At 36.6% G+C, this 22,527-nt stretch overlaps 1 protein-coding gene and 2 long non-coding RNA genes across 9 annotated transcripts; 2 read left to right on the plus strand and 1 right to left on the minus strand.

The window, feature by feature from the left end:
• On the plus strand, window positions 1,656-6,317 carry LOC107639348. 7 transcript variants are annotated; one of them, XR_002361147.1, is made up of 8 exons: window positions 1,656-2,000; window positions 2,514-2,554; window positions 3,881-3,978; window positions 4,154-4,270; window positions 4,380-4,385; window positions 4,472-4,540; window positions 4,908-5,079; window positions 5,198-5,333. It is a non-coding gene; the product is annotated as an uncharacterized LOC107639348 (long non-coding RNA). The 7 variants fall into 7 exon arrangements; XR_001620083.2 differs by having other exon boundaries at window positions 4,380-4,540; XR_002361151.1 differs by lacking the exons at window positions 4,380-4,385; window positions 4,472-4,540; window positions 4,908-5,079; window positions 5,198-5,333 and adding exons at window positions 5,889-5,964; window positions 6,087-6,317.
• LOC110271077 lies at window positions 2,710-3,088 on the plus strand. Its single transcript, XR_002361153.1, has 3 exons — window positions 2,710-2,763; window positions 2,850-2,933; window positions 3,055-3,088. It is a non-coding gene; the product is annotated as an uncharacterized LOC110271077 (long non-coding RNA).
• On the minus strand, window positions 4,385-4,908 carry LOC110271075 (transcription factor MYB124-like). The gene is made up of 2 exons (XM_021121181.1): window positions 4,740-4,908; window positions 4,385-4,674 (listed from the first exon to the last, which is right to left on the minus strand). Exons 1-2 carry the CDS (start codon window positions 4,784-4,786, stop codon window positions 4,413-4,415), a joined length of 309 nt encoding a protein of 102 aa, XP_020976840.1. The 5' UTR covers window positions 4,787-4,908; the 3' UTR covers window positions 4,385-4,412.

Here is a 22,527-nt window from a genome sequence, read left to right on the forward strand (position 1 = left end):
CCACCAAGGTCCTCCAATGTGGTTTCTACTGGCCTACACTCTACAGAGATTCCCGAGAGTTTATACGTAATTGTGACAGTTGCCAGAGAGCTGGTAATTTGCCTCATAGTTACGCCATGCCTCAACAAGGAATCTTGGAGATTGAGTTGTTTGATGTATGGGGAATTGATTTCATGGGGCCTTTCCCACCATCATACTCAAACACTTATATTCTGGTGGCAGTTGACTATGTATCAAAATGGGTAGAGGCCATTGCCACACCCACCAATGATACTAAAACAGTACTGAAGTTCCTCCAGAAACATATATTCAGCAGATTTGGTGTCCCTAGGGTACTAATCAGTGATGGGGGCACTCACTTTTGCAACAAACAGCTTTACTTTGCCATGGTCCGATATGGGATTCGCCATAAGGTGGCAACTCCATATCATCCGCAAACAAATGCACAAGCTGAAGTTTCTAACAGAGAACTAAAAAGAATCCTGGAACGGACTGTAAGTACCCGTAGAAAGGATTGGGCACGAAGCTTGGATGATGCTCTGTGGGCTTACAGAACAGCATTCAAGACTCCTATAGGGACCTCTCCGTACCAACTTGTGTATGGTAAGGCATGCCACCTGCCTGTGGAACTGGAACATAAAGCCTACTGGGCAACCAGATTCCTAAACTTTGATGCCAAATTAGCTGGAGAAAAAAGATTGCTCCAGCTGAATGAGCTAGAGGAATTCAGAATCACTGCTTTCGAAAATGCCAAGCTTTATAAAGAAAAATAAAAAAGGTGGCATGACAGAAAGCTGTCATCTAGAATCTTTGAACCAGGACAAAAGGTTCTGTTGTTTAACTCTAGGCTCAGGCTATTCCCCGGGAAACTGAAATCCCGGTGGAGGGGACCATATGTGATTACAAGTGTATCACCATATAGTTATGTGGAGCTTCAAGATACTAATTATGATAAGAAGTTCATTGTTAATGGACAGAGAATCAAGCACTATCTTGAAGGCAATGTTGAGCAAGAGTGCTCAAAGCTGAGGCTAGATTAAAAACTCAGCAAGGTCCAGCTAAAGACAATAAAGAAGCGCTTGCTGGGAGGCAACCCAGCCATGGGCATCACTTCCTTTAAGCATTTTACCCTATTCTTTATTTTATTTGTTTATATAAAGTTCATTGATACTAAGGTAAAGAGTCAATTGTATAAGTTTACAGGGTTACAAAAGGATTCTGCACACAAAACAGAGAAAAAGAGCTCACTGGCAAGAAAACGCCAGTAAAAGTCTGTTTTGGGCGTTCAACGCCCAAAAGAAGCATCCACTGGCCGTTAAACGCCAGAAAGAAGCATCTTCTGGGCGTTGAACTCCAGAAAGAAGCTCCTTCTGGGCGTTTAACCCCAGATTTACTAGAAAACAGCAGATTACAGACGGATTTTTCCGACAGAATTTTACTGTCAAAAATACCGACGGATTTTCGACAGATTTTCCGTCGGTAAAAAATAAAAAATTTTTTAACAAAATTTACCGACAGATTTTAATATCCCTCGGTAACTTTGTCGATAAAATTGAAATTGAAATTTGAAACTATCACCAATAACAAAATCCCTCTGTAACATCTAATAATCCCTCGCAAATTTAAAATAAGTTAAACCCTGATGAAACACACCATGATGAAACTTCATTCAACACAAATCACCGTTCATCTTCTCCTATCCTTCCTTTAAGCTTGCCCTTCTCCTCTCTCTTTGATTCGAGTTGAAAATAGGGCAAGTGTGACTTCTCTGTCGTTTCTGCTTTGTCGCCACACGCGTCGCGCGAGCTCCTTTTGTCACTGCTCGCTTGCACGAGCTCCCTCCGCCGCCACTCGCTCGCATGAGCTCCCTCCTTTGCTACTCGCGTTGCACGAGCTCCCTCTGTCGCCTCTCAGCTTATGTCTCTCTCTGTCTTGTGCCATCCATCCTCGCCGTTCACAGCCTCGTCGAGTCATCGTGTCACCAGATCTGAAACCTACATGTACCTCTTTATCTATTTTAGATTCTGGAATTGCTATTAAGCTATATTTTTTTGTTGAATTCAAATGTTCATACATTGTTGTTGCATCTAAAACTCGATCTGTTCCACTTTTGTTTTACGGTTTAGATTTTTGTTCTTGAATCTTCTTCAAGGTTCGAATTTGGTTTTGAAAGTAGCTCCATTAATTGTTATGGCTAAAAGTTTTGCGTTGAAGATAATGTATTGTGCCTTCTGCTGTCCTGCTTCTAAGGTAAGATGGAGAGATTACCATAGTCTTAAATTAGAAAAAGGAATTGGAAGATTTGTTGTTTGAATTTTACATTTGAAGGAACTATACATACGAGTTCATGAAATGCAATCTGCTAAGTACATAGATTGAAATTACTCTGTGACTGATTAGAATGAGATTAACAGCAATAATTTTGTGCCCTATCAATATCGTAAACCATCTCATAAATCTGATTACTTTGGCAAATATCAGTTGATGTTAATAAACTGTGTTCTTTGTTTCAGCTTGCTCTAGGTGCTGTAAATTCAGAGGTTCTTCTTGGAAGGTATGAGCTTTAAAATATTTACATGATTTTCATATGCAGTAATGTTCTGTTTTTCAGGCCTGGTGTGTGGGGAAATGGTGGTCAAGTGTAGCAAAATTATTTCCTTATCAAACTATTCATTTCATATGGTTAATAGAATTATTCAAGATCGGATAAAGAGAAAGCTTATATAAATAGCATATGAAACAACTAGCTCAAGTTCTTGGAAGGTCCTTCTTTCTCAATCTCAATGCCTAATTTGCTTCTTTTTTCTTTCCTCCTGTTTTGATTTTTGAGTTTTCTGCTAACTATGTAGTGAGGAAGAGGCTAAGAAGAAGATATACTCTGTTTCCACTACTTGGCGCCCTCATTTCCGAAGAGCTTTCTTACAAAGTTAAAGGTAGGTTTTATCGCTACGTTCTTTCTAATTCCTCTTCCCATCAGTTCTTGTCTTTCATTAATGTTGATGCTTATTAGATTTGTTTTCATTGCTTGCATGTGTTAAATTCTGATTCGCAAAGCATTTTTGATATCACAATTACTTTGTATTTAAAAGACTCCTCAACACTCTTATTTCTTGATGAACCAACAAGTGGACTTGACAGTGCTGCCTCTTACTATGTCATGAAAAGAATTAAATCCCTTGATCATAAAGATTCCATTCAAAGGATAGTTATTGCATCAATCCATCAGCCTAGTGCTGAAGTTTTTCAATTCTTTGATAATCTCTGTTTGCTCTCTGCTGGCAAAATAGTTTACTTTGGACATGCTTCTGCTGCAATTCAGGTTAATATACAATTAAGAACCAACTAACTAACTAGTTCATATTTTCAATGCCCATCATTTCTATAATACTATCATAAGAACATCATCTTGTATGTAGTTTTTTGCTTCCAATGGTTTCCTTGTCCTGCTCTTCAAAACCCCTCAGATCATATGCTAAAAACTATAAACAATGACTTCGATCAGGTAATAAGCTTTCCAATGTCTCTTTTCTTTTCTTTAACAATTCAGTTGTTCTTATATATATAAATAAATACATATAAGTCTTCTTTGTATTTTCCATGTTGGTACTCCCTTGGACCTGGTTGTTTGCTAGCTTTTGGTCATTAACAAGAATTCAGAGAAACACTCGTGTGTTTTTCTTTTTTTTCTTTCCTTCCCTCTATGAATTTTGCTATGCACACCAAGTGTTCGATGGTTTGCTTATTTGTTGGTTTGTGCTAACATGCACATCGAATGTTTGTTAATTAGTCTCAGTGGATAATTAGATAGATATATGTGCTCAATGTTGTGTTTGTGCAGACGAGGTGTTTGATCTAATGACTGAACTGCTTTTTGAAATAGGTGTTTGATCTAATGACTGAACTGATTTCATTATCCTTAGCCCTAGCCTTGTCCCTTCCCTGTTGCTGCTGCAGAGAACTGAGTTTCTAAATTCTAAGGTATGAATTTTGTATATTCCTGTAATTTGTGAAATCTGAAACATAACAATTTCTATGATTGTGATATAGAATAAATTCGTTTATGAACTATATATCTGAATTGCTGAGATTTTTTATCTGGAATTTGCATGCATGTTCTTGTTCCTTCCTGTTCTTGTTATGATTGGTGATTTAGGTCATAAACACACTAAAGAGGGATCAAACAAACCACCATGGCTTAACCTCACCCATTCACAGGTGTGAGGGAGTGGAATACAAAAACCAGCTTCTTACTGTTCTCAACATGAACAAGGTTAGTATATTAGTTATGAGTAATGAGCAGCTTAGAATAGATTAGATTAGTAGTAACTGGTGATGCAATGAATGCAGATTAATTAATTAATTGCAATGCATATGTACAGGAGAAGGTGCACTTTTTGCCTTTGCCCCGAAATTTAAATTCTCTTGTTTTGCTGTTGCCCGTGAGATGAACTGAATGAAAATCTTGGTGCAGGTTTAGCATTTTCTACCACGAAAGAGAAATTAGCTGAAGCCTTTTTAGAATATGGCAATGTCCTAAATGGTATGTTCTTCATTTCAGTTTCTATATCTCGGTGTGAAGAGTGTTCCATAATGTCACCAGCTGAGAGAGGGAGGATAGTTGATCCTGTACTGTATTCAGAACTGGCTGGAGAGTCTTCATACAGATCCATTTGCCTGAATCATATTAAAAAAATATTAGTCTTCTTGTTAAGCATACAGGAAATTATATTTTAAAGTACCTCCAACATGGCTGGCCTCCCTCATTACTACTCAAGTCTTCAACCATATTTTTAAGATCAGCAAGCTTTAAACCATTCAATTGCTTTTGTACTTACAATGTTAAATAACTGTCTTAAGTTCTTGGATCTTAAATTGCGTTAGTTTAACACGGGTGAATATTTTATTAGATGGCAAGGCTGCTGCAGCAGAGAAGAAAAATTCCAAGGATGAAACATCTTCGAAAGATTCACAGGGGCTGCTGCATGCCCCATTTTCCACTTCTTTCTAATTGTGGCACTTGAAAGTGCTTGGAATTGGAACTAGCTGTGTGAGATCTTGTATTTCGCTGACAAGTTAGAGGTACCGTTTTGTTTTTTCACAAGTTTTCTTCTTCAAATTGAACTCAAGGTTTGGTTTCATTGGTGTTTCGCTGACTACTTGCCAAATCTAACTTGCCAACTTTTTCTATTTCTTTCAGCCTATGATGCCACCTTATGCAACACTTTATTCACCTGGAGGGTTTATACTCATCCTGCTATTCCTATTGTAAGTCTAGCTACTTTCATGCAATTTATTTCATGGTTTATGAAAAATTAGAGCTTGTCTTGTTCATTACCCATGAATATTTGGCTTCTACTGTAATGATATCAATCAATAGTTCACAATAGGATAAGAGAAACTAATATACTGAAATGTCAAATGTGTTTTCTTTGATCCTGTTTGTGTACCTAGATAATTCAAATATTTATATTTATTTATTTTATTATCATAAAAGCTTTTCAGTGCTTAATTATATATGCTTTTTTTTGGTGTTGTAATTATTTAGGCTTTATTGGTTGGAATTATGTCTTATGTTCTTGTGAATTATATATTTCTAAAACATAGCTGGAATTTGCATGCATGTTCTTGTTCCTTCCTGTTCTTGTTATGACTGGTGATTTAGGTCATAAACATACTAAAGAGGGATCAAACAAACCACCATGGCTTAACCTCACCCATTCATAGGTGTGAGGGAGTGGAATACAAAAACCAGCTTCTTACTGTTCTCAACATGAACAAGGTTAGTATATTAGTTATGAGTAATGAGCAGCTTAGAATAGATTAGATTAGTAGTAACTGGTGATGCAATGAATGCAGATTAATTAATTAATTGCAATGCATGTGTACAGGAGAAGGTGCACTTTTTGGCTTGCTAAGAGGCATCTTTCAGAACTCATTACTAACTGGTCTATATATGATAATAAGGTGCTTATATTGAATGTATCAAATTTGAACTAAGTTTTATGATCTTACATTCTTCAGTGCTTAGTAAACAGTTTTACAATTATTTATTTCTTACCAAAGTTTCTTTTTCGGCTATCAATAAGATATATGTCTACATGTGTTGAAGAATAGCTAAATTGATTTAGTGTTCAATAAGAACAGCTACTGTGACTATTTGAGCCTCAGAGGGTCGAAGAGGACCCAATTTGATTGAGGTAATGCAAGAGAGAAACTTCTGGATTCTATTGAAGATCTGAAACTGGACTCAATTGTACTGGGAAGCAGGGGACTTAGCACAATCCAAAGGTGTGTATTTTATTTATTTATTTATTTATTTTTGGGTACAATTCCCTGTTTTGGGTACAATTCCCTGTTTCTGATTTATGCCATATATACAGTTATGTCGTGGAGTAGTTATCCCACCTTAGGTGGTAACATTAACCCTTTATCTTTTGGGTCTTATTACAAGTAACAGAAGAAGCTCAATCTGTAGATGCTAGCTAGTGCACTATCAGTGTCTTTGTGCCAAATACTTGGTGTGAGTTTGTTTTGACAAATGATAGTTGACTTATAGATCACAATGATTTATTTTGCTGTTAATCTTCGTTACCAATAATTTAAGAATCGCTATCAAACTTGTAATATCTACGTGAATGACTGATCTTCTTGTAGGAAGATGTATGTATAACCTTTGATAATTATTAATATATAAAAAGAATTAAATTTTGAATACTAAAGTTCTAGACTTCCAGTACTTTGTACTGGAACAAGATTTAGTGGTTTATATGTAGAATGTAGAATTGTTCGAGCATGGCGACGAGGCTGTGGTTGTCACCATCTACTGATCTTTATCTGCCTCTCCTTGAGGATGATGCCATGGGAGTTATGTTCCACAGAGCTTTGTGTTGTAATTAGTGTGTCTGTCTCTTTTTTATAATGCAGTAGTTTATTCATGATTATTCCCCAGTTTTCGTGGCTCTTTTGTACAAATACAAGTGTTTCATTTGAATCGCTTTCCTTGTAATTATCTTCCACTATGTTTATTCTATAATGCCTTAAAGATATGCATTTTCAATGCATGATCATGAATAAGGTAAATAAGTATCTAAATATTGATTTCCATGAGTAAATTATCTTCCACTAATAACATTTGACTAATTTAATATTTTAATCTGACACTGAGCTAAAATCAAGTTGAGTAATTTTTATATGTTACACCTTTCAACAGCTAGATTATGTTTCTAATAATAAAAAAAAATAATAGAACCTCTCCAAATATAAAGAAAAACACTCTTGCATTAGAAAAATAAAACTCTCTTAAGAAAAGTCACAAAAAAAAAAAAAGAAGTCACTGCATCAATGAGATGCTTGTTTTTGTTTTTTTCACTTTAGCATTGAAGACTTAATGAGTTCCCAAATCTAATGAACAAGGGAGAACCCTTTTTTGTTTGATTGCTGTTCCTTTTTCTGAAGCATAGTGAAAAACAATATTTCTCCTTGTATTGTATATTAGAATTGTTCCTAGGCCTAGTCCTAGAAATTGATTTTGCAACTTCTAAAATATGAGAGCATACTTTGATTTCTTGAAAGAATCCGCACCGGTCTTATCACTGAAATAATGAGAGCTTCAATATAATAAATAAGGAACTATTTTGGGCAAATGGGGATGGCTTGCCTTCTGAATTAATAGATAAGTTTTCAATTACTGTGAGATCTATCCTTCCCCTTTTCAGAACTGACACAGAGACCATTATAGAGTGGTTTAGACGAGTAACCCTGGAGACATATAAATCCTCTGCTTTTTACATTGTCTATATTTTTAAAATTAACTCGAATTTCTATATTTTGCTTTCCATTGTTTCCTCCATTCTAAAATATCCGTCACTTTGAGAATTTGGTATCTTGATTTCGGTATTCTCATTTTCATTGAATTTTACATTGTTATCTTTTCTTTGTTGGCTTAGTTTGCTAATGCATTATTAATCTGTTTGAGTAGATACATGATTTATGTATCTATTTTACTGAAGTCCATATTGTAGTAATGCTTGATGCTACATGAATATCACATTGATTCTTTTGGAATTTTATTCTGGTCAAATACATAATATAATGCCACTTTGTCAATTTAATTGTTAGTCTGAGTGTCTAGACTTATGGTATGGAACACATTGAATTGTATGTTGACATCTGAATATCAGTTTGGATTCAATTTTATAAAATTCAGATCAAGTCAAAGGGAGTTATTATGACAGCATTGCTTGCCAAGGCTACAGCACTTGCTCTGATTAAACACCCTGTTGTTAACTCTAGTTGTAGAGATGGTAATAGCTTTACGTATAATAGCAGTATCAACATTGCAGTTGCTGTTGCTACTGAAGGCGGACTGATTACTCTAGTGCTTCAGGATGCCGAAAAGGTTTTTGATACGCTAATTTTGAGCTTGTTGTAGTTTTCTCTTTTAATATATGATGGAGCTTTGATTGTCAAGGGTTATATTTGATGTATGTTGTAGGTTGACGTCTATACATTATCAAGAAAGTGGAAGGAGTTGGTTGATAAGGCCCGGGCCAAGCAGCTCCAACCTCATGAGTATAGCACAGGTACAAGACTCAAATATTTATAATTATTTGGGATTTTCTTCAATCCAAATTGGAGAAGATTGAAAACAGCTTGCAATTGAAAATACTATTTAGGGATTTTTAACCGATTAACCACATTTTGGATTTTAAACCCTAGAACATAGATATTAAACCAAAGCTTATCCAAATAAGTTAGTATTGATGACAAGTCATCTTAGCCTAGTTTCACTAGTCTTTTTCTTTTGTTTTCAAATGAATTATGCACTTTCTTGAGCCATAAGTAAGCCAATTGGGTAGATTTTCATGCTTCCTTTGATTTAATCAACCATAGATGAATTAATGCAATTTCATGAGGTTTTATGCTATAATTGTCACATATTCTCCCAATTCCCTTTACAATTTAAGCCATTTACATTTCTTGCACTTTAAGATTCTGTAATTTACATTTCTTGCATTCTAAGTTTCTGCCATTTAATTTCTTGCTCTTTAAGATTCAGCACTTTATTTCCTGTTCTCTTTAATTTCATGCCAATTACCCATTCCCTTTATTTTCTATGCAATTTAAATTCTGCAAATCACAAATCACTCAACCAAATCTTGATTCGCTTGACTAAATCAACCACTAAACTAAAATTGCTCAATCCTTCAATCCCTGTGGGATCGACCTCACTCCCGTGAGTTATTATTACTTGATGCGACCCGGTGCACTTGCCGGTGAGTTTTGTGTCGGATCGTTTTCCGCTACATCAAGTTTTTGGCGCCGTTGCCGGGGATTGATTAGATTGACAATGATTAAGTGAGGTGGTGATCTAGATCTAGCATTTTTATTTTCTGTTTCTTGAATTTTTGACTTGCACACTAACTGTTTGAGACTTTGTCTCTACTAACTCCCACTGCACTCAAGCTATAGAGTGCTCTGTGTATCTTTGTTGTTTTGGTTGTATGACATGAACCAGGAGAGAGTTCTCCACCTCTGGAATTTCTGAAGAAGGGCACCAAGAAATGGAGGAGACCAGAAGGAAGTCCATAGTGAGAGGAGAAAATCAAAGGCAACAGGATTTTCAACCTCCATGATCAAAGAATGGAGGATGTCAAGCTAGTGACAATAAAAAAGCGCTTGTTGGGAGACAACCCAACCTGAGGTAGTTTTCTTTTCATAGCTATTTTAATAAAAAGGCTAATTAGTTTTATCTATATTGCAAGAAGCTAAGTTTGGTGTTGCACACCAAAACAATATAAGGGAGAATGAAAGATTCTAAGTTTGGTGTTCCACCAAAATCCCATCATAAAACACATTCTCACTTTCTGCATAATGCTAGCTTCAAGCATTTAGATAAACTAGTTAACTATTTTGCTGTTTCTTAGTTTTAAGTTTTACTACTTTTAGCAAAGAAAAAGAGTTTCACATCTGGTTGGTTTGATGAACAAGAACAATTGGCAAGGTACTAAGTTTGGTGTTCCCACACCAAAGTAAGTACAAAGGCCCACAAATAAATCATGCATGCTAACCATTTTTCAAGTGCTTGGGGAACAAGCAACTTTCAATATCATTGCAGAGCATCATACAAGCTTTTGGAAGGATTAAGCATCATCAACCAAAGAGATGAAAGAGGAATGTGTGGATCAGTGATGATAATGATGAGGAGTAAAGCAAGCGAACTCCAAAAGGTTGTATTGTTAAGTGATTATCTTACATCAAACACTGCTATGATTGAGAGTGGTTTTGTTTCCCTGATTATCTGTCTGTTTAGTATATTTTTTTTCTGAAATTCAATAAGCAAGATGCTTGATCATTTACAACATCATACTCTCCAAAACTTGTTTGCACTCAATACTTCAAAAAAATGCATCACATGAAAGTTCTTTGAAAAGAAGGATTGAGGAATTAAACAATTTTGAGGCAAGCAAGAGATTAGGAGAAGTGGCGGTTCTAGTTGTATGATAATGTATTGAGGTTGCATGCTTATGAAAACTTGCATGGGAGCTCATAGGTAGGAGATGAAGTTCAAAGAAATATTGTGGAGATTCTCAAAAATTTATTGATCCAAGAAGCAGCAAACAAAACAAAAGAAAATAAAGAAAATACAAAAACAAAAAGAACATGGCCCAAGGCTCTGAGCATCAATTACTAGGCAGAAAAGAAAGAAGAAACAAAAACTCAAAGAGTTGTTATCCTAGTAAATGCTTGTGGTCGAATTATGTCAAAGAAAGAGGCTTGAGCAAGTAAATCCTTAGGGGTGCTTTAACACCTAATACTTTAAAACCAACTGGTTTAGGAGTATTGATTGAAAGCTTATCTAAAGAGCTGCTTTGAGACATGACACTTAGAGTCAAGGCCAAAGCAAAGAAACTATAAGCTGCTTCAAGGTGATTACATATAAAGAGATCTTCATGATATTATTTGGATGAAAGTTCTAAGACCTAAGACTCCCAAGATGTAGGGACTAGTAAGCACTGAGGCCCTTGCATGAGCACATGATTTAGAGTTCACCCCACTGTCACTTGATCACTTCACTCATAGGATAGTAAATATATTTTTTTCAAATCCATTCTGATTGAAAAAACCTTTGAGCATAATTCATTTCTTGCTTGGGGACAAGCAAGATTTAAGTTTGGTGTTATGATGACAAGTCATCTTAGCCTAGTTTCACTAGTCTTTTTCTTTTGTTTTCAAATGAATTATGCACTTTCTTGAGCCATAAGCAAGCCAATTGGGTAGATTTTCATGCTTCCTTTGATTTAATCAACCATAGATGAATTAATGCAATTTCATGAGGTTTTATGCTATAATTGTCACATATTATGAAAGAATGAATATCTCATGATTTTGAGCATAGCTTTGATGTGTTTGGTTTATTAATAATAGGTGAAGAAAGCTTGGAGAAAGGTTGAAGCAAGAAGGAATGGCTAGGAGAAAGAGAGGACAAAAAGTTTGAGCAAAAGTTTGCCTCAAACTTTAGCTCAAACTTTTGGAATAAGTGAAAACGAACCAGGGAGCAAAAAGCTTGAGCAAAAGTTTGCGTCAAACTTTTTGGCAAACGTTGGCGCCATGAACAACACACCTTGGAGAGCAAAAGCTTGCGCCAACGTTTGCCTCAAACTTTTTGGCAAACGTTGGCGCCATGAGTGTGCAAGGGGGAGCCAACGTTTGAGCAAAAGTTTGACCCCAAACTTTGGCTCAAACGTCGGTAGCAGCAAGGATGGGGTGGCTGATATGAAAAGTTTGAGTAAAAGTTTGCCTCAAACTTTTACTCAAACTTTTACTCAAGCTTACATGATTCCAAACCCGGTTCACTTCGGTTCTTCTCCAAACTCCAAGAGCAATCAACCAAGGCCTCTGTCAACCCAATTCTATCAAGAGAAAAGGCCCAATTGAAGGCTTGAAGACCATTTGAAGAAAGTGTATAAATAGCATAGGATTTAAGTTTTTAGGGAGCTTTTCCTTTTGTTTTCATAGAGAGTTTTTGAGAGCTTTCTTTTCGGTTTTGATTTAGTAGTTTTGTAGAGGGCTCACTTTTACATTTTGGCATTGTTGTTTTAATTCAAGAGAATTTGGGGAGGAGAATTGATCTCTCTTCTTCCTTGTTCTTGCTTGAATACTCTTTACTTTTCTTGCTTCGGATCTTGGGTGGAGAATTGAAGAAATTCTGTTTCAATCTCACCTTGGGATCTTGTTTAATTTTACTGCACAATTGAATTTCAATTTCTGATAATTGCTTCTTCTTCTACTTTCTCTGCAATTTACATTTCCTTTGCAATTGCTCTTGTTGGATCTAGGAAGGCATTGAGATCTAGACTTGGTTATCTAGTCTCTTGAGTCCTGAGATCTGGATTCCCATTTTCGATTCTCTGTTTAATGCTTTTCAAGCCCATTTATAATTCCGTTTTAGATCTGATTCAATTCAAGTTATCTTCTACTCTTCTGTTTGTTGAATTTTACTTTTCCTTGTTTAATTTATGCAAATCCAACTCCCAATTCCCTTTACAATTTAAGCCATTTACATTTCTTGCACTTTAAGATTCTGTAATTTACATTTCTTGCGTTCCAAGTTTCTGCCATTTAATTTCTTGCTCTTTAAGATTCAGCACTTTATTTCCTATTCACTTTAATTTCATGCCAATTACCCATTCCCTTTATTTTCCATGCAATTTAAATTCTGTAAATCACAAATCACTCAACCAAATCTTGATTCGCTAGACTAAATCAACCACTAAACTAAAATTGCTCAATCCTTCAATCCCTGTGGGATCGACCTCACTCTCGTGAGTTATTATTACTTGATGCGACCCGGTGCACTTGCCGGTGAGTTTTGTGTCGGATCGTTTTCCGCACATCAAGTATGCTAGATCAATCAAGGCTATTGAACTTCAGCAAAGATTGACTTCTCTGTCCAATTAATCTCAAAATCTTAGGTCTAACTTTGCTCTGAGTGCAAGATACACATTTATAGACTCTGTGTGCTAATTCTTCATTAAAATACAAACTAGGTTGATGTAATTAAAATTGAATAATACAAACTAGGGTATATAGATATCTTATTCATCACTTTTGATTTCTTGCTACAATAATAATACATTATCAGAACTCTTAATAGCCTGCATAGCTGCATATATAAATCTCTATACAATTTTTTTAATTTATATAATGGGAGGTTATTTAATTAGATCAGATCTCTTACTGAAGAATGGTCTTTTGGTGTGAGTAGTAACTTGAAAATAGTCCGTGAAAAAAAAGTTGTTTTATTCTTTTTCAGTTTGAATCAGTTATGTTTTTTATATATGTAGGACTTGGTTTACTCCAAATATATAAGCCCTCAGGAATGGATAATCCTGGCACTAGCACGACACATCAGGAATGCACTAAAGGAATATGATGATGATGAGGATGAAGATGACACTGAAGACTATAGCTGATAGTTTTAGTATGGTTGAATAATATACTAGGAATTATAGTTGATGATCAATACATTTTGTTTATGTTTTGAATTATATTGACTTGCTTGTTTATAGTACTTTTCTTTTAGTTTGATAATACGATGAATTTGTTTTATTTTTTGAAATATTATAAATATTCAAATACAAATTAGATAAAAATTTGTATTAAATTTATATTTATTTTGTATGAAAACAAGTTTATTTTGTAATTAGAAAAATAAAAAAATTCTATTTTACCTTACTGACGGATTTACAGACGGATTTTCTGTCTGTAATCAGAGTGTGAGATGATTTTTCAAAGTTCAAATTACAGACAGAAAATTTGTCGGAAAATCCGTCTGTAATTACAGACAAAAAATCCGTCTGAAAATTCGTCTGTAATTACAAACGGAAAATCCGTCTGAAAATCCGCCTGTAATTATAGACGGAAAATCTGTATGAAAATTCGTCTGTAATTACAGATGGAAAATCCATCGCAAAGTTCGTCGCCTTTGGGAAATGGATGGAGAATTTACAGAGGGAAAATCTTTTGGTAACTAGTAAAAATCTGTCGGTAATTTTCCGATGGAAAAAAAATCCGTCGGTAAATAATTTCCGACGGGGCTTTTACAGAGGGACAAAATCCGTCGGTAATTTCGTCGGTAACCAAAAATTCGTCTGTAATAAAGACTAAATATGTCTATAAATCTGTCTGTATTAATCCATTTTCTAGTTATGTGGTGGCAGTTGACTATGTATCAAAATGGGTAGAGGCCATTGCCACACACACCAATGATACTAAAATAGTACTGAAGTTCCTCCAGAAACATATATTCAGCAGATTTGGTGTCCCTAGGGTACTAATCAGTGATGGGGGCACTCACTTCTGCAACAAACAGCTTTACTCTGCCATGGTCCGGTATGGGATTCGCCATAAGATGGCAACTCCATATCATCCGGAGACAAATGGACAAGCTGATGTTTCTAATAGAGAACTAAAAAGAATCCTGGAACGGACTGTAAGTACCCGTAGAAAGGATTGGGCACGAAGCTTGGATGATGCTCTGTGGGCTTACAGAACAGCATTCAAGACTTCTATAGGGACCTCTCCGTACCAACTTGTGTATGGTAAAGCATGCCACCTTCCCGTGGAACTGGAACATAAAGCCTCTGGGCAAACAGATTCCTAAACATTGATGCCAAATTAGCTAGAGAAAAAAGATTGCTCCAGCTGAATGAGCTAGAGGAATTCAGATTCACTGCTTTCGAAAATGCCAAGCTTTATAAAGAAAAATAAAAAAGGTGGCATGACAGAAAGCTGTCATCTAGAATCTTTGAACCAGGACAAAAGGTTCTGTTGTTTAACTCTAGGCTCAGGCTATTCCCCGAGAAACTGAAATCCCGGTGGAGGGGACCATATGTGATTACAAGTGTATCACCATATGGTTATGTGGAGCTTCAAGATACTGATTCTGATAAGAAGTTTATTGTTAATGGACAGAGAATCAAGCACTATCTTGAAGGCAATGTTGAGCAAGAGTGCTCAAAGCTGAGGCTAGATTAAAAACTCAGCAAGGTCCAGCTAAAGACAATAAAGAAGCACTTGCTGGGAGGCAACCCAGCCATGGGGCATCACTTCCTCTAAGCATTTTGCCCTATTCTTGATTTTATTTGTTTATATAAAGTTCATTGATATTAAGGTAAAGAGTCAATTGTATAAGTTTACAGGGTTACAAAAGGATTCCGCACACAAAACAGAGAAAAAGAGCTCACTGGCAAGAAAACGCCAGTAAAAGTCTGTTTTGGGCGTTCAACGCCCAAAAGAAGCATCCACTGGGCGTTAAACGCCAGAAAGAAGCATCTTCTGGGCATTGAACGCCAGAAAGAAGCTCCTTCTGGGCGTTTAACGCCAGATTTACAGCGTTCTGGGCGTTCAGAAAAATGCCCAGTGACAAAGGAGTTCCTGGCGTTCAACGCCAGAAAGAAGCAACTGCTGGGCGTTGAACGCCCAGGAGAAGCAGCAGTTGGGCGTTGAACGCCCAAAACATGCAGCGTTTGGGCGTTCAAACGCCAGGATGGTGGGGAGGAGGTAATTTCGTTTTTTTCTTCATATTTTTCATTTTAATTTTAATTTTGATGTTTCAATTCATGATTTCTTGCATAAACATGTTACAAACCCTAATTTCTAAAATCCCTAATTTCTAAACCCCTACTTTAAAAATATCAAATGTATCTTAATCCATAAGCACAAATCCTTTTTTCAATCCAATTCAACTCTTTTTCAAATTTTCAAAACAAATCTATCTCTTTTCATTCTAAAAATCTTTTCAACTAATCAATATCTTTTTTTAAATCTCTATATTATCTTTTTCAAAAATCCAAATTTATCTTTTTCAAATATCTTTCATATCTCTTCAATTTTAAATTATATCTTTTCTTATCATACTTATTTCTTTTTAAATCATATCTTCTATCTTATCTTTCTCCCTATTTTCGAAAACCCACCCCCCTCCCTTTTAAAAACACATTCGGCCTCCCTCCTCTCATCCACCATTCAACACTCGCTCTCCTTCTATCGCTCTCCTTTCTTTCTTTTGCTTGACGACAAGCAAACCTCTAAGTTTGGTGTGTTTATCCGTGATCACTAAACCATACCCACTAAGATCATGGCTCCTAAAGGAAAACAACCCACTCTAAGAGGCAAGAAAGAGAGTGTTCCAAAACCACTTTGGAATCAAGGGAGGTTCTTAACCAAATAACATTCAGACCATTACTACAAAATAATGGGTCTAAGATCAGTGATCCCGGAAGTCAAGTTCGATCTGAAAGAAGATGACTATCCGGAGATCCAAGAGCAGATTCGAAATAGGAACTGGGAAGTCCTAGCTAATCCTGAAATGAAAGTGGGAAGGAATGTGGTTCAGGAGTTCTATGCTAATCTGTGGCAAACAGACAGGCAGAGAATATCTGGAACTACCCTCTATGACTATAGAACTATGGTCAGAGGAAAGATTGTTCACATCCACCCTGACAATATCAGGGAGATCTTTAAGCTACCTCAGCTGAAAGATGACCCAGACTCCTTCAATAGGAGAATGATGAGAACAAACAAGGGCCTGGATAAGATTCTAGAGGATATATGCATCCCTGGAGCCAGGTGGACCACCAGCACGAAGGGTGTCCCAAATCAACTCAAGAGAGAAGATCTCAAACCAGTTGCCCGAGGATGGCTGGACTTCATTGGGCGTTCTATACTACCCACCAGCAACCGTTCTGAAGTCAATGTTAGAAGAGCAGTGATGATCCATTGCATTATGTTGGGAAAAGAAGTAGAAATTCATCAACTGATCCCATCCGAATTCTACATACTTGCAAACAAGAACTCTAAGGATGCCAGGTTGGCTTATCCAAGCCTAATCTCTATGCTCTGCAAAGATGCTGGAGTAAAGATGGGAATAACAGAGTATATCTCAGTGGAGTAGCCAATCACTAAAATCACAATGGAAAAACAACAAATGCAGGATGACACCATCAAGAGGAGGGTGCAAGAATTCCTACCAGAACTCCCTCAATTTGAATACTGGGAGCATCTTGAGGCATCTGTCACTAAGTTGCAAGAAACCATGGACCAAATGAAGGAAGAACAGCAAAATCAAAACAGCATACTTTGCAAACTGCTCAGAGAACAAGAAGTGCAAGGGCGTGAATTAAGAGAACTAAAGCGTCAGAAATTATCTCTTGAAGGGCCAAGCACTCCACAGACTAAAGAGGCATCCACTTCCCAAAGTCAAGGTTGTTGAGTTCTGATCTTAACCTTAACCCTGTGATAATTTTTTTTTTATTATTTGAGTTTTACCTTAGGAGTCATATAGTAGTAATTAGTATCTATATTTTGATTTTATCTCCAATTAAGCTATAATTTATTTTTCTCATCATCATTAAACATGAATAAAATAGAAGATTTTCTTTAGGATAAGGAGGCAATATTTCTCGAGTTTTTAATACAAGAAATTCTGATTAATTACATGTGGTGGCAATGCTTTCTGCCTTCTGAATGAATGCTTGAACAGTGCATATGTCTTTGGAATTTGATGTTCTTGAATGTTAAATATGTTGGCTCTTGAAAGAATGATAAACATGAGACATGTTATTGGTAATCTGAAAAATCATAAAAATGATTCTTCAAGCAAGAAAAAGTAGTGAATACAAAGCTTGCAAAAAAAAAAAAAGCAAGAAGAAAAAGCCAATAACCCTTAAAACCAAAAGGCAAGGGTAATAAAAAGGATCCAAGGCTTTGAGCATCAGTGGATAGGAGGGCCTAAGGGAATCAAATCCTGGTCTAAGCGGCTAAACCAAGCTGTCCCTAACCATGTGCTTGTGGCGTGAAGGTGTCAAGTGAAAAGTTGAGACTGAGCGGTTAAAGTCAAGGTCCAAAGCAAAAAAAGAAGAGTGTGCTTAAGAACCCTGGACACCTCTAATTGGGGGCTTTAGCAAAGCTGAGTCACAATCTGAAAAGGTTCACCCAATTATGTGTCTGTGGCATTTATGTATCCGGTGGTAATACTGGAAAACAAAGTGCTTAGGGCCACGGCCAAGACTCATAAAAGTAGCTGTGTTCAAGAATCAACATACTAAACTAAGAGAATCAATAACACTATCTGAATTTTAAGTTCCTATAGATGCCAATCATTCTGAGCTTCAATGGATAAAGTGAGATGCCAAAACTGTTCGGAAGCAAAAAGCTACTAGCCCCGCTCATTTAATTAGAATCTGAGCTTCACTCAAAAACTCTGAGATATTATTGTTTCTTGACTCATCTGTATTCTATTTTATTTGTCTAGTTGCTTGGGGACAAGCAACAGTTCAAATTTGGTGTTGTGATGAGCGGATATTTTATACGCTTTTTGGGGTTAATTTCATATAGTTTTTAGTATGTTTTAGTTAGTTTTTAGTTTATTTTCATTAGTTTCTAGGCAAAATTCATATTTCTGGACTTTAATATGAGTTTGTGTGTTTTTCTATAATTTCAGATATTTTCTGGCTTAAATTGAGGGAGCTGAGCAAAAATCTGATTCAGGCTGAAAAAGGACTGCTGAAGCTGTTGGATCCTGACCTCTCTGCACTCGGAATGGAATTTCTGGAGCTACAAGAGTCCAATTGACACGCTTTTAATTGCGTTGGAAAGTAGACATCTAGGACTTTCCAGAAATATATAATAGTCCATACTTTACTCAAGGATAGATGACGTAAACTGGCGTTCAACGCCAGTTCCATGTTGCAGTCTGGCGTCCAGTGCCAGAAACACGTTACAAGTTGGAGTTCAACGCTAGAAACAGGTTACAGCCTGGCATTGAATGCCCAAAACAGCCCAGGCACATGAGAAGCTTTAGTCTCAGCCCTAGCACACACCAAGTGGGCCCCAGAAGTGGATTTCTGCACTATCTATCATAGTTTACTCATTTTCTGTAAACCTAGGTTACTAGTTTAGTATTTAAACAACTTTTAGAGATTTATTTTGTATCTCATGATATTTTAGATCCGAAATTTGTATCTTTTGGCAGCATGAGTCTCTAAACCCCATTGTTGGGGGTGAGGAGCTCTACAGCGTCTCGATGAATTAATGCAAGTACTTCTATTTTCCATTCAAACATGCGTGTTCCTATCTAAGATATTCATTTGCGCTTAATTATGGAGAAGGTGATGATCCGTGACACTCATCACCTTCCTCAACCCATGAATGTGTGCATGACAACCACCTCCGTTCTATATTAGATTGAATGAGTATCTCTTAGATTCCATAATCAGAATCTTCGTGATATAAGCTAGAATTGATGGCGTCATTCAGGAGAATCCGGAAAGTCTAAACCTTGTCTGTGGTATTTCAAGTAGGATTCTGGGATTGGATGACTGTGACGGGCTTCAAACTCGCGAGTGCTGGGCGTAGTGACAGACGCAAAAGGATAGTAAATCCTATTCCAGTATGATCGAGAACCTCTAGATGATTAGCCATGCTGTGACAGAGCATTTGGACCATTTTTACTGAGGAGATGGGAAGTAGCCATTGACAACGGTGACACCTTACATAGAGCTTGCCATGGAAGGAACTTTGCACTTTTGCATGCATGAGGGAAGAGGAATACAAGAGAAAAGCTGAAATTCAGAAGACAAAGCATCTCCAAAACCCCAACATATTTTCCATTACAGCATAATAAGTATTTGTTTCATACTCTCTTATTTTTCATAATTCAATTTGATAAGTGAATTGTTTTCCTAACTAAGAGTTACAAGATAACCACAGATTGCTTCAAGCCAACAATCTCCGTGGGATTCGACCCTTACTCACGTAAGGTATTACTTGGACGACCCAGTGAACTTGCTGGTTAGTTGTGCGGAATTACATAGTGTGAAGTAATTTTCGTGCACCAAGTTTTTGGCACCGTTGCCGGGGATTGTTCAAGTTTGAACAACTGACGGTTTATTTTGTTGCTTAGATTAGGAAAAATTTTTCTTTTTGGTTTAGAGTCTTCTAATATTGTTTTTGGTTAAAATTTTCTTTTTAAAATCCTTTTTTTTAATTTTTTCAAAAATTTTATTCTTAGTTATTAAAAATACTTTTTCAAAACAAGTGTTACATTTACTGCCCAATTAGCTAGAGCATTGGTCTGTGTTCTTGGTAATTGGGTACCATCTTTTTAAAATTCTTTTTCAAAAATAATTTTTACATTAAATCTTGTGCCAAACTTTAAGTTTGGTGTTTTCTTGTTGATTTTTCTCTGGTTTTCGAAAATCTTATTTTGGTTTTCTAAAAATTTTAAGTTTGGTGTTCTTTCTTCATGTTCTTGTGTTCTTGTGAGTCTTCAAAGTATTCTTGAGTTTTCCTTGTGTCTTGATCTTAAAATTTTTAAGTTTGGTGTTCCTTGGTATTTTCCCTCCAAAATTTTCGAAAACAAGGAGCATTAGATCTAAAAATTTTAAATCTTGTGCTATCTTATTATTTTTCTCTCTCCTCTTTAAATTCAAAAATATCTTTTCTCTCTATTTTAAAGCAAATTTTCGAAATTTACTTTTAAAATTCATATTTTTATTTTAAAATTTAAAATCTTTTTCAAATCATATCTTTTTCAAAACTTCCTAACCAATTTTTTTTCTCTCTCTCCATTTTTCGAAAATCTTCACCCATTTTTATTTATTTTATTTTAATTTATTTTATTTTTGAAATAAATACTAAATAAATAAATAAAAATATTTTTTCTCTATTTTACATCATCTCCCTTTCTCCATCATGGATATAAGTGGAAATGAACAGTCCAGAAGGACTCTGGGGTCTTATGCTAACCCCACTGCTGCTTCATATGGGAGTAGTATCAGTATACCCTCCATTGGAGTCAGTAGCTTTGAGCTGAATCCTCAGCTCATTATCATGGTGCAGCAAAGTTGCCAGTATTTCGGTCTTCCACAAGAAGAACCTACAGAGTTTCTTGCACAGTTTTTACAAATTGCTGACACAGTACATGATAAGGAAGTTGATCAGGATGTCTACAGATTATTACTGTTCCCATTTGCTAAACTCAGTCCTGTAGAACAAGCTGCTGAATTCAATCAGCAATTGGATTTTCTGACAAAGCAGTTAGCCGAATTCAAGGATAAACTACAAGAGACAAGGATGGCTAATATAAATATGGAAGTACAATTAAAGCAAACAAAGCAGCAGTTGTCAAAGCAAATAACAGAAGAATGCCAAGCAGTTTAATTAAGAAGTGGGAAAACATTAAATACCTCACCTCAAGGTAGCAGGAAGCCAAGAAATGAGCAAACTACCCAAAATCCATCTAAGGACAGTAAGAGCCCGGAGAGAAATAATTCTGGCGCTAAAACGCCAGAGATTGGGTGGAAGGCTGGCGCTGAACGCCCAGACCAGGCTTAGGACTGGCGTTCAACGCCAGAAACAAGCAAGGAACTGGCGTTGAACGCCCAAAAGAAGCACAATTCTGGCGTTCAGACGCTAGGGACAGATGAGGAGTTGGCGTCTAACGTCACTCCAGCTTCTAACTCTGGCACTCAATTGCCAGAGAGGGATCAGACACACGCAAGTGCTGATAATAACCCATCTAAAAGGGCTTCTTCAACCATCACTGTAGGAAATAAACCTGTAGCAACCAAGGTTGAGGAATATAAAGCCAAGATACCTTATCCTCAAAAACTCCACCAAGAGGAGCAGGATAAGCAATTTGCTCGCTTTGCAGATTATCTCAGGACTCTTGAAATAAAGATTCTGTTTGCAGAAGCACTTGAGCAAATACGTTCTTACGCCAAGTTCATGAAAGAGATCTTGAGTCATAAGAAGGATTGGAGAGAAACTGAAAGAGTTCTCCTCACTGAAGAATGCAGTGCAGTCATTCTAAAATCTTTCCTGAAAAGCTTAAAGATCCCGAAAGCTTTCTGATACCATGCACATTAGAGGGAAATTGCACCAGGACAGCTTTATGCGATCTTGAGGCAAGCATCAACCTAATACCTGCATCCACCATCAGAAAGCTTGGTTTAACTGAAGAAGTTAAACCAACCCGGATATGTCTCCAACTTGCTGATGGCTCCATTAAATACCCATCAGGCGTGATTGAGGACATGATTGTCAGGGTTGGGCCATTCGCCTTTCCCACTGACTTTGTTGTGCTGGAAATGGAGGAGCACAAGAGTGCTACTCTTATTCTAGGAAGACCTTTCCTAGCAACTGGACGAACTCTCATTGACGTCTAACAGGGGGAAATAACCCTGAGAGTCAATGAGGATGAGTTTAAGTTGAATGCTGTCAATGCCATGCAGCATCCAGACACACCAAAAGACTGCATGAAAGTTGATCTCATTGACTCTCTAGTGGAGGAGATCAACATGGCTGAGAGTCTCGAATCACAGCTGGAAAACATCTTTAAAGATGTTCCACCTGACCTAGAGGATTCAGAGAAATTGAAAGAGCCTCTAAAATTTCCTTAGGGAGAGGAAAAACCTCCTAAACCCGAGCTCAAACCATTACCACCATCCCTGAAATATGCAT

The sequence above is a fragment of the Arachis ipaensis genome, chromosome B04 (genome assembly GCF_000816755.2).
Source record: "Arachis ipaensis cultivar K30076 chromosome B04, Araip1.1, whole genome shotgun sequence".
Classification (NCBI taxonomy): Eukaryota; Viridiplantae; Streptophyta; class Magnoliopsida; order Fabales; family Fabaceae; genus Arachis; species Arachis ipaensis.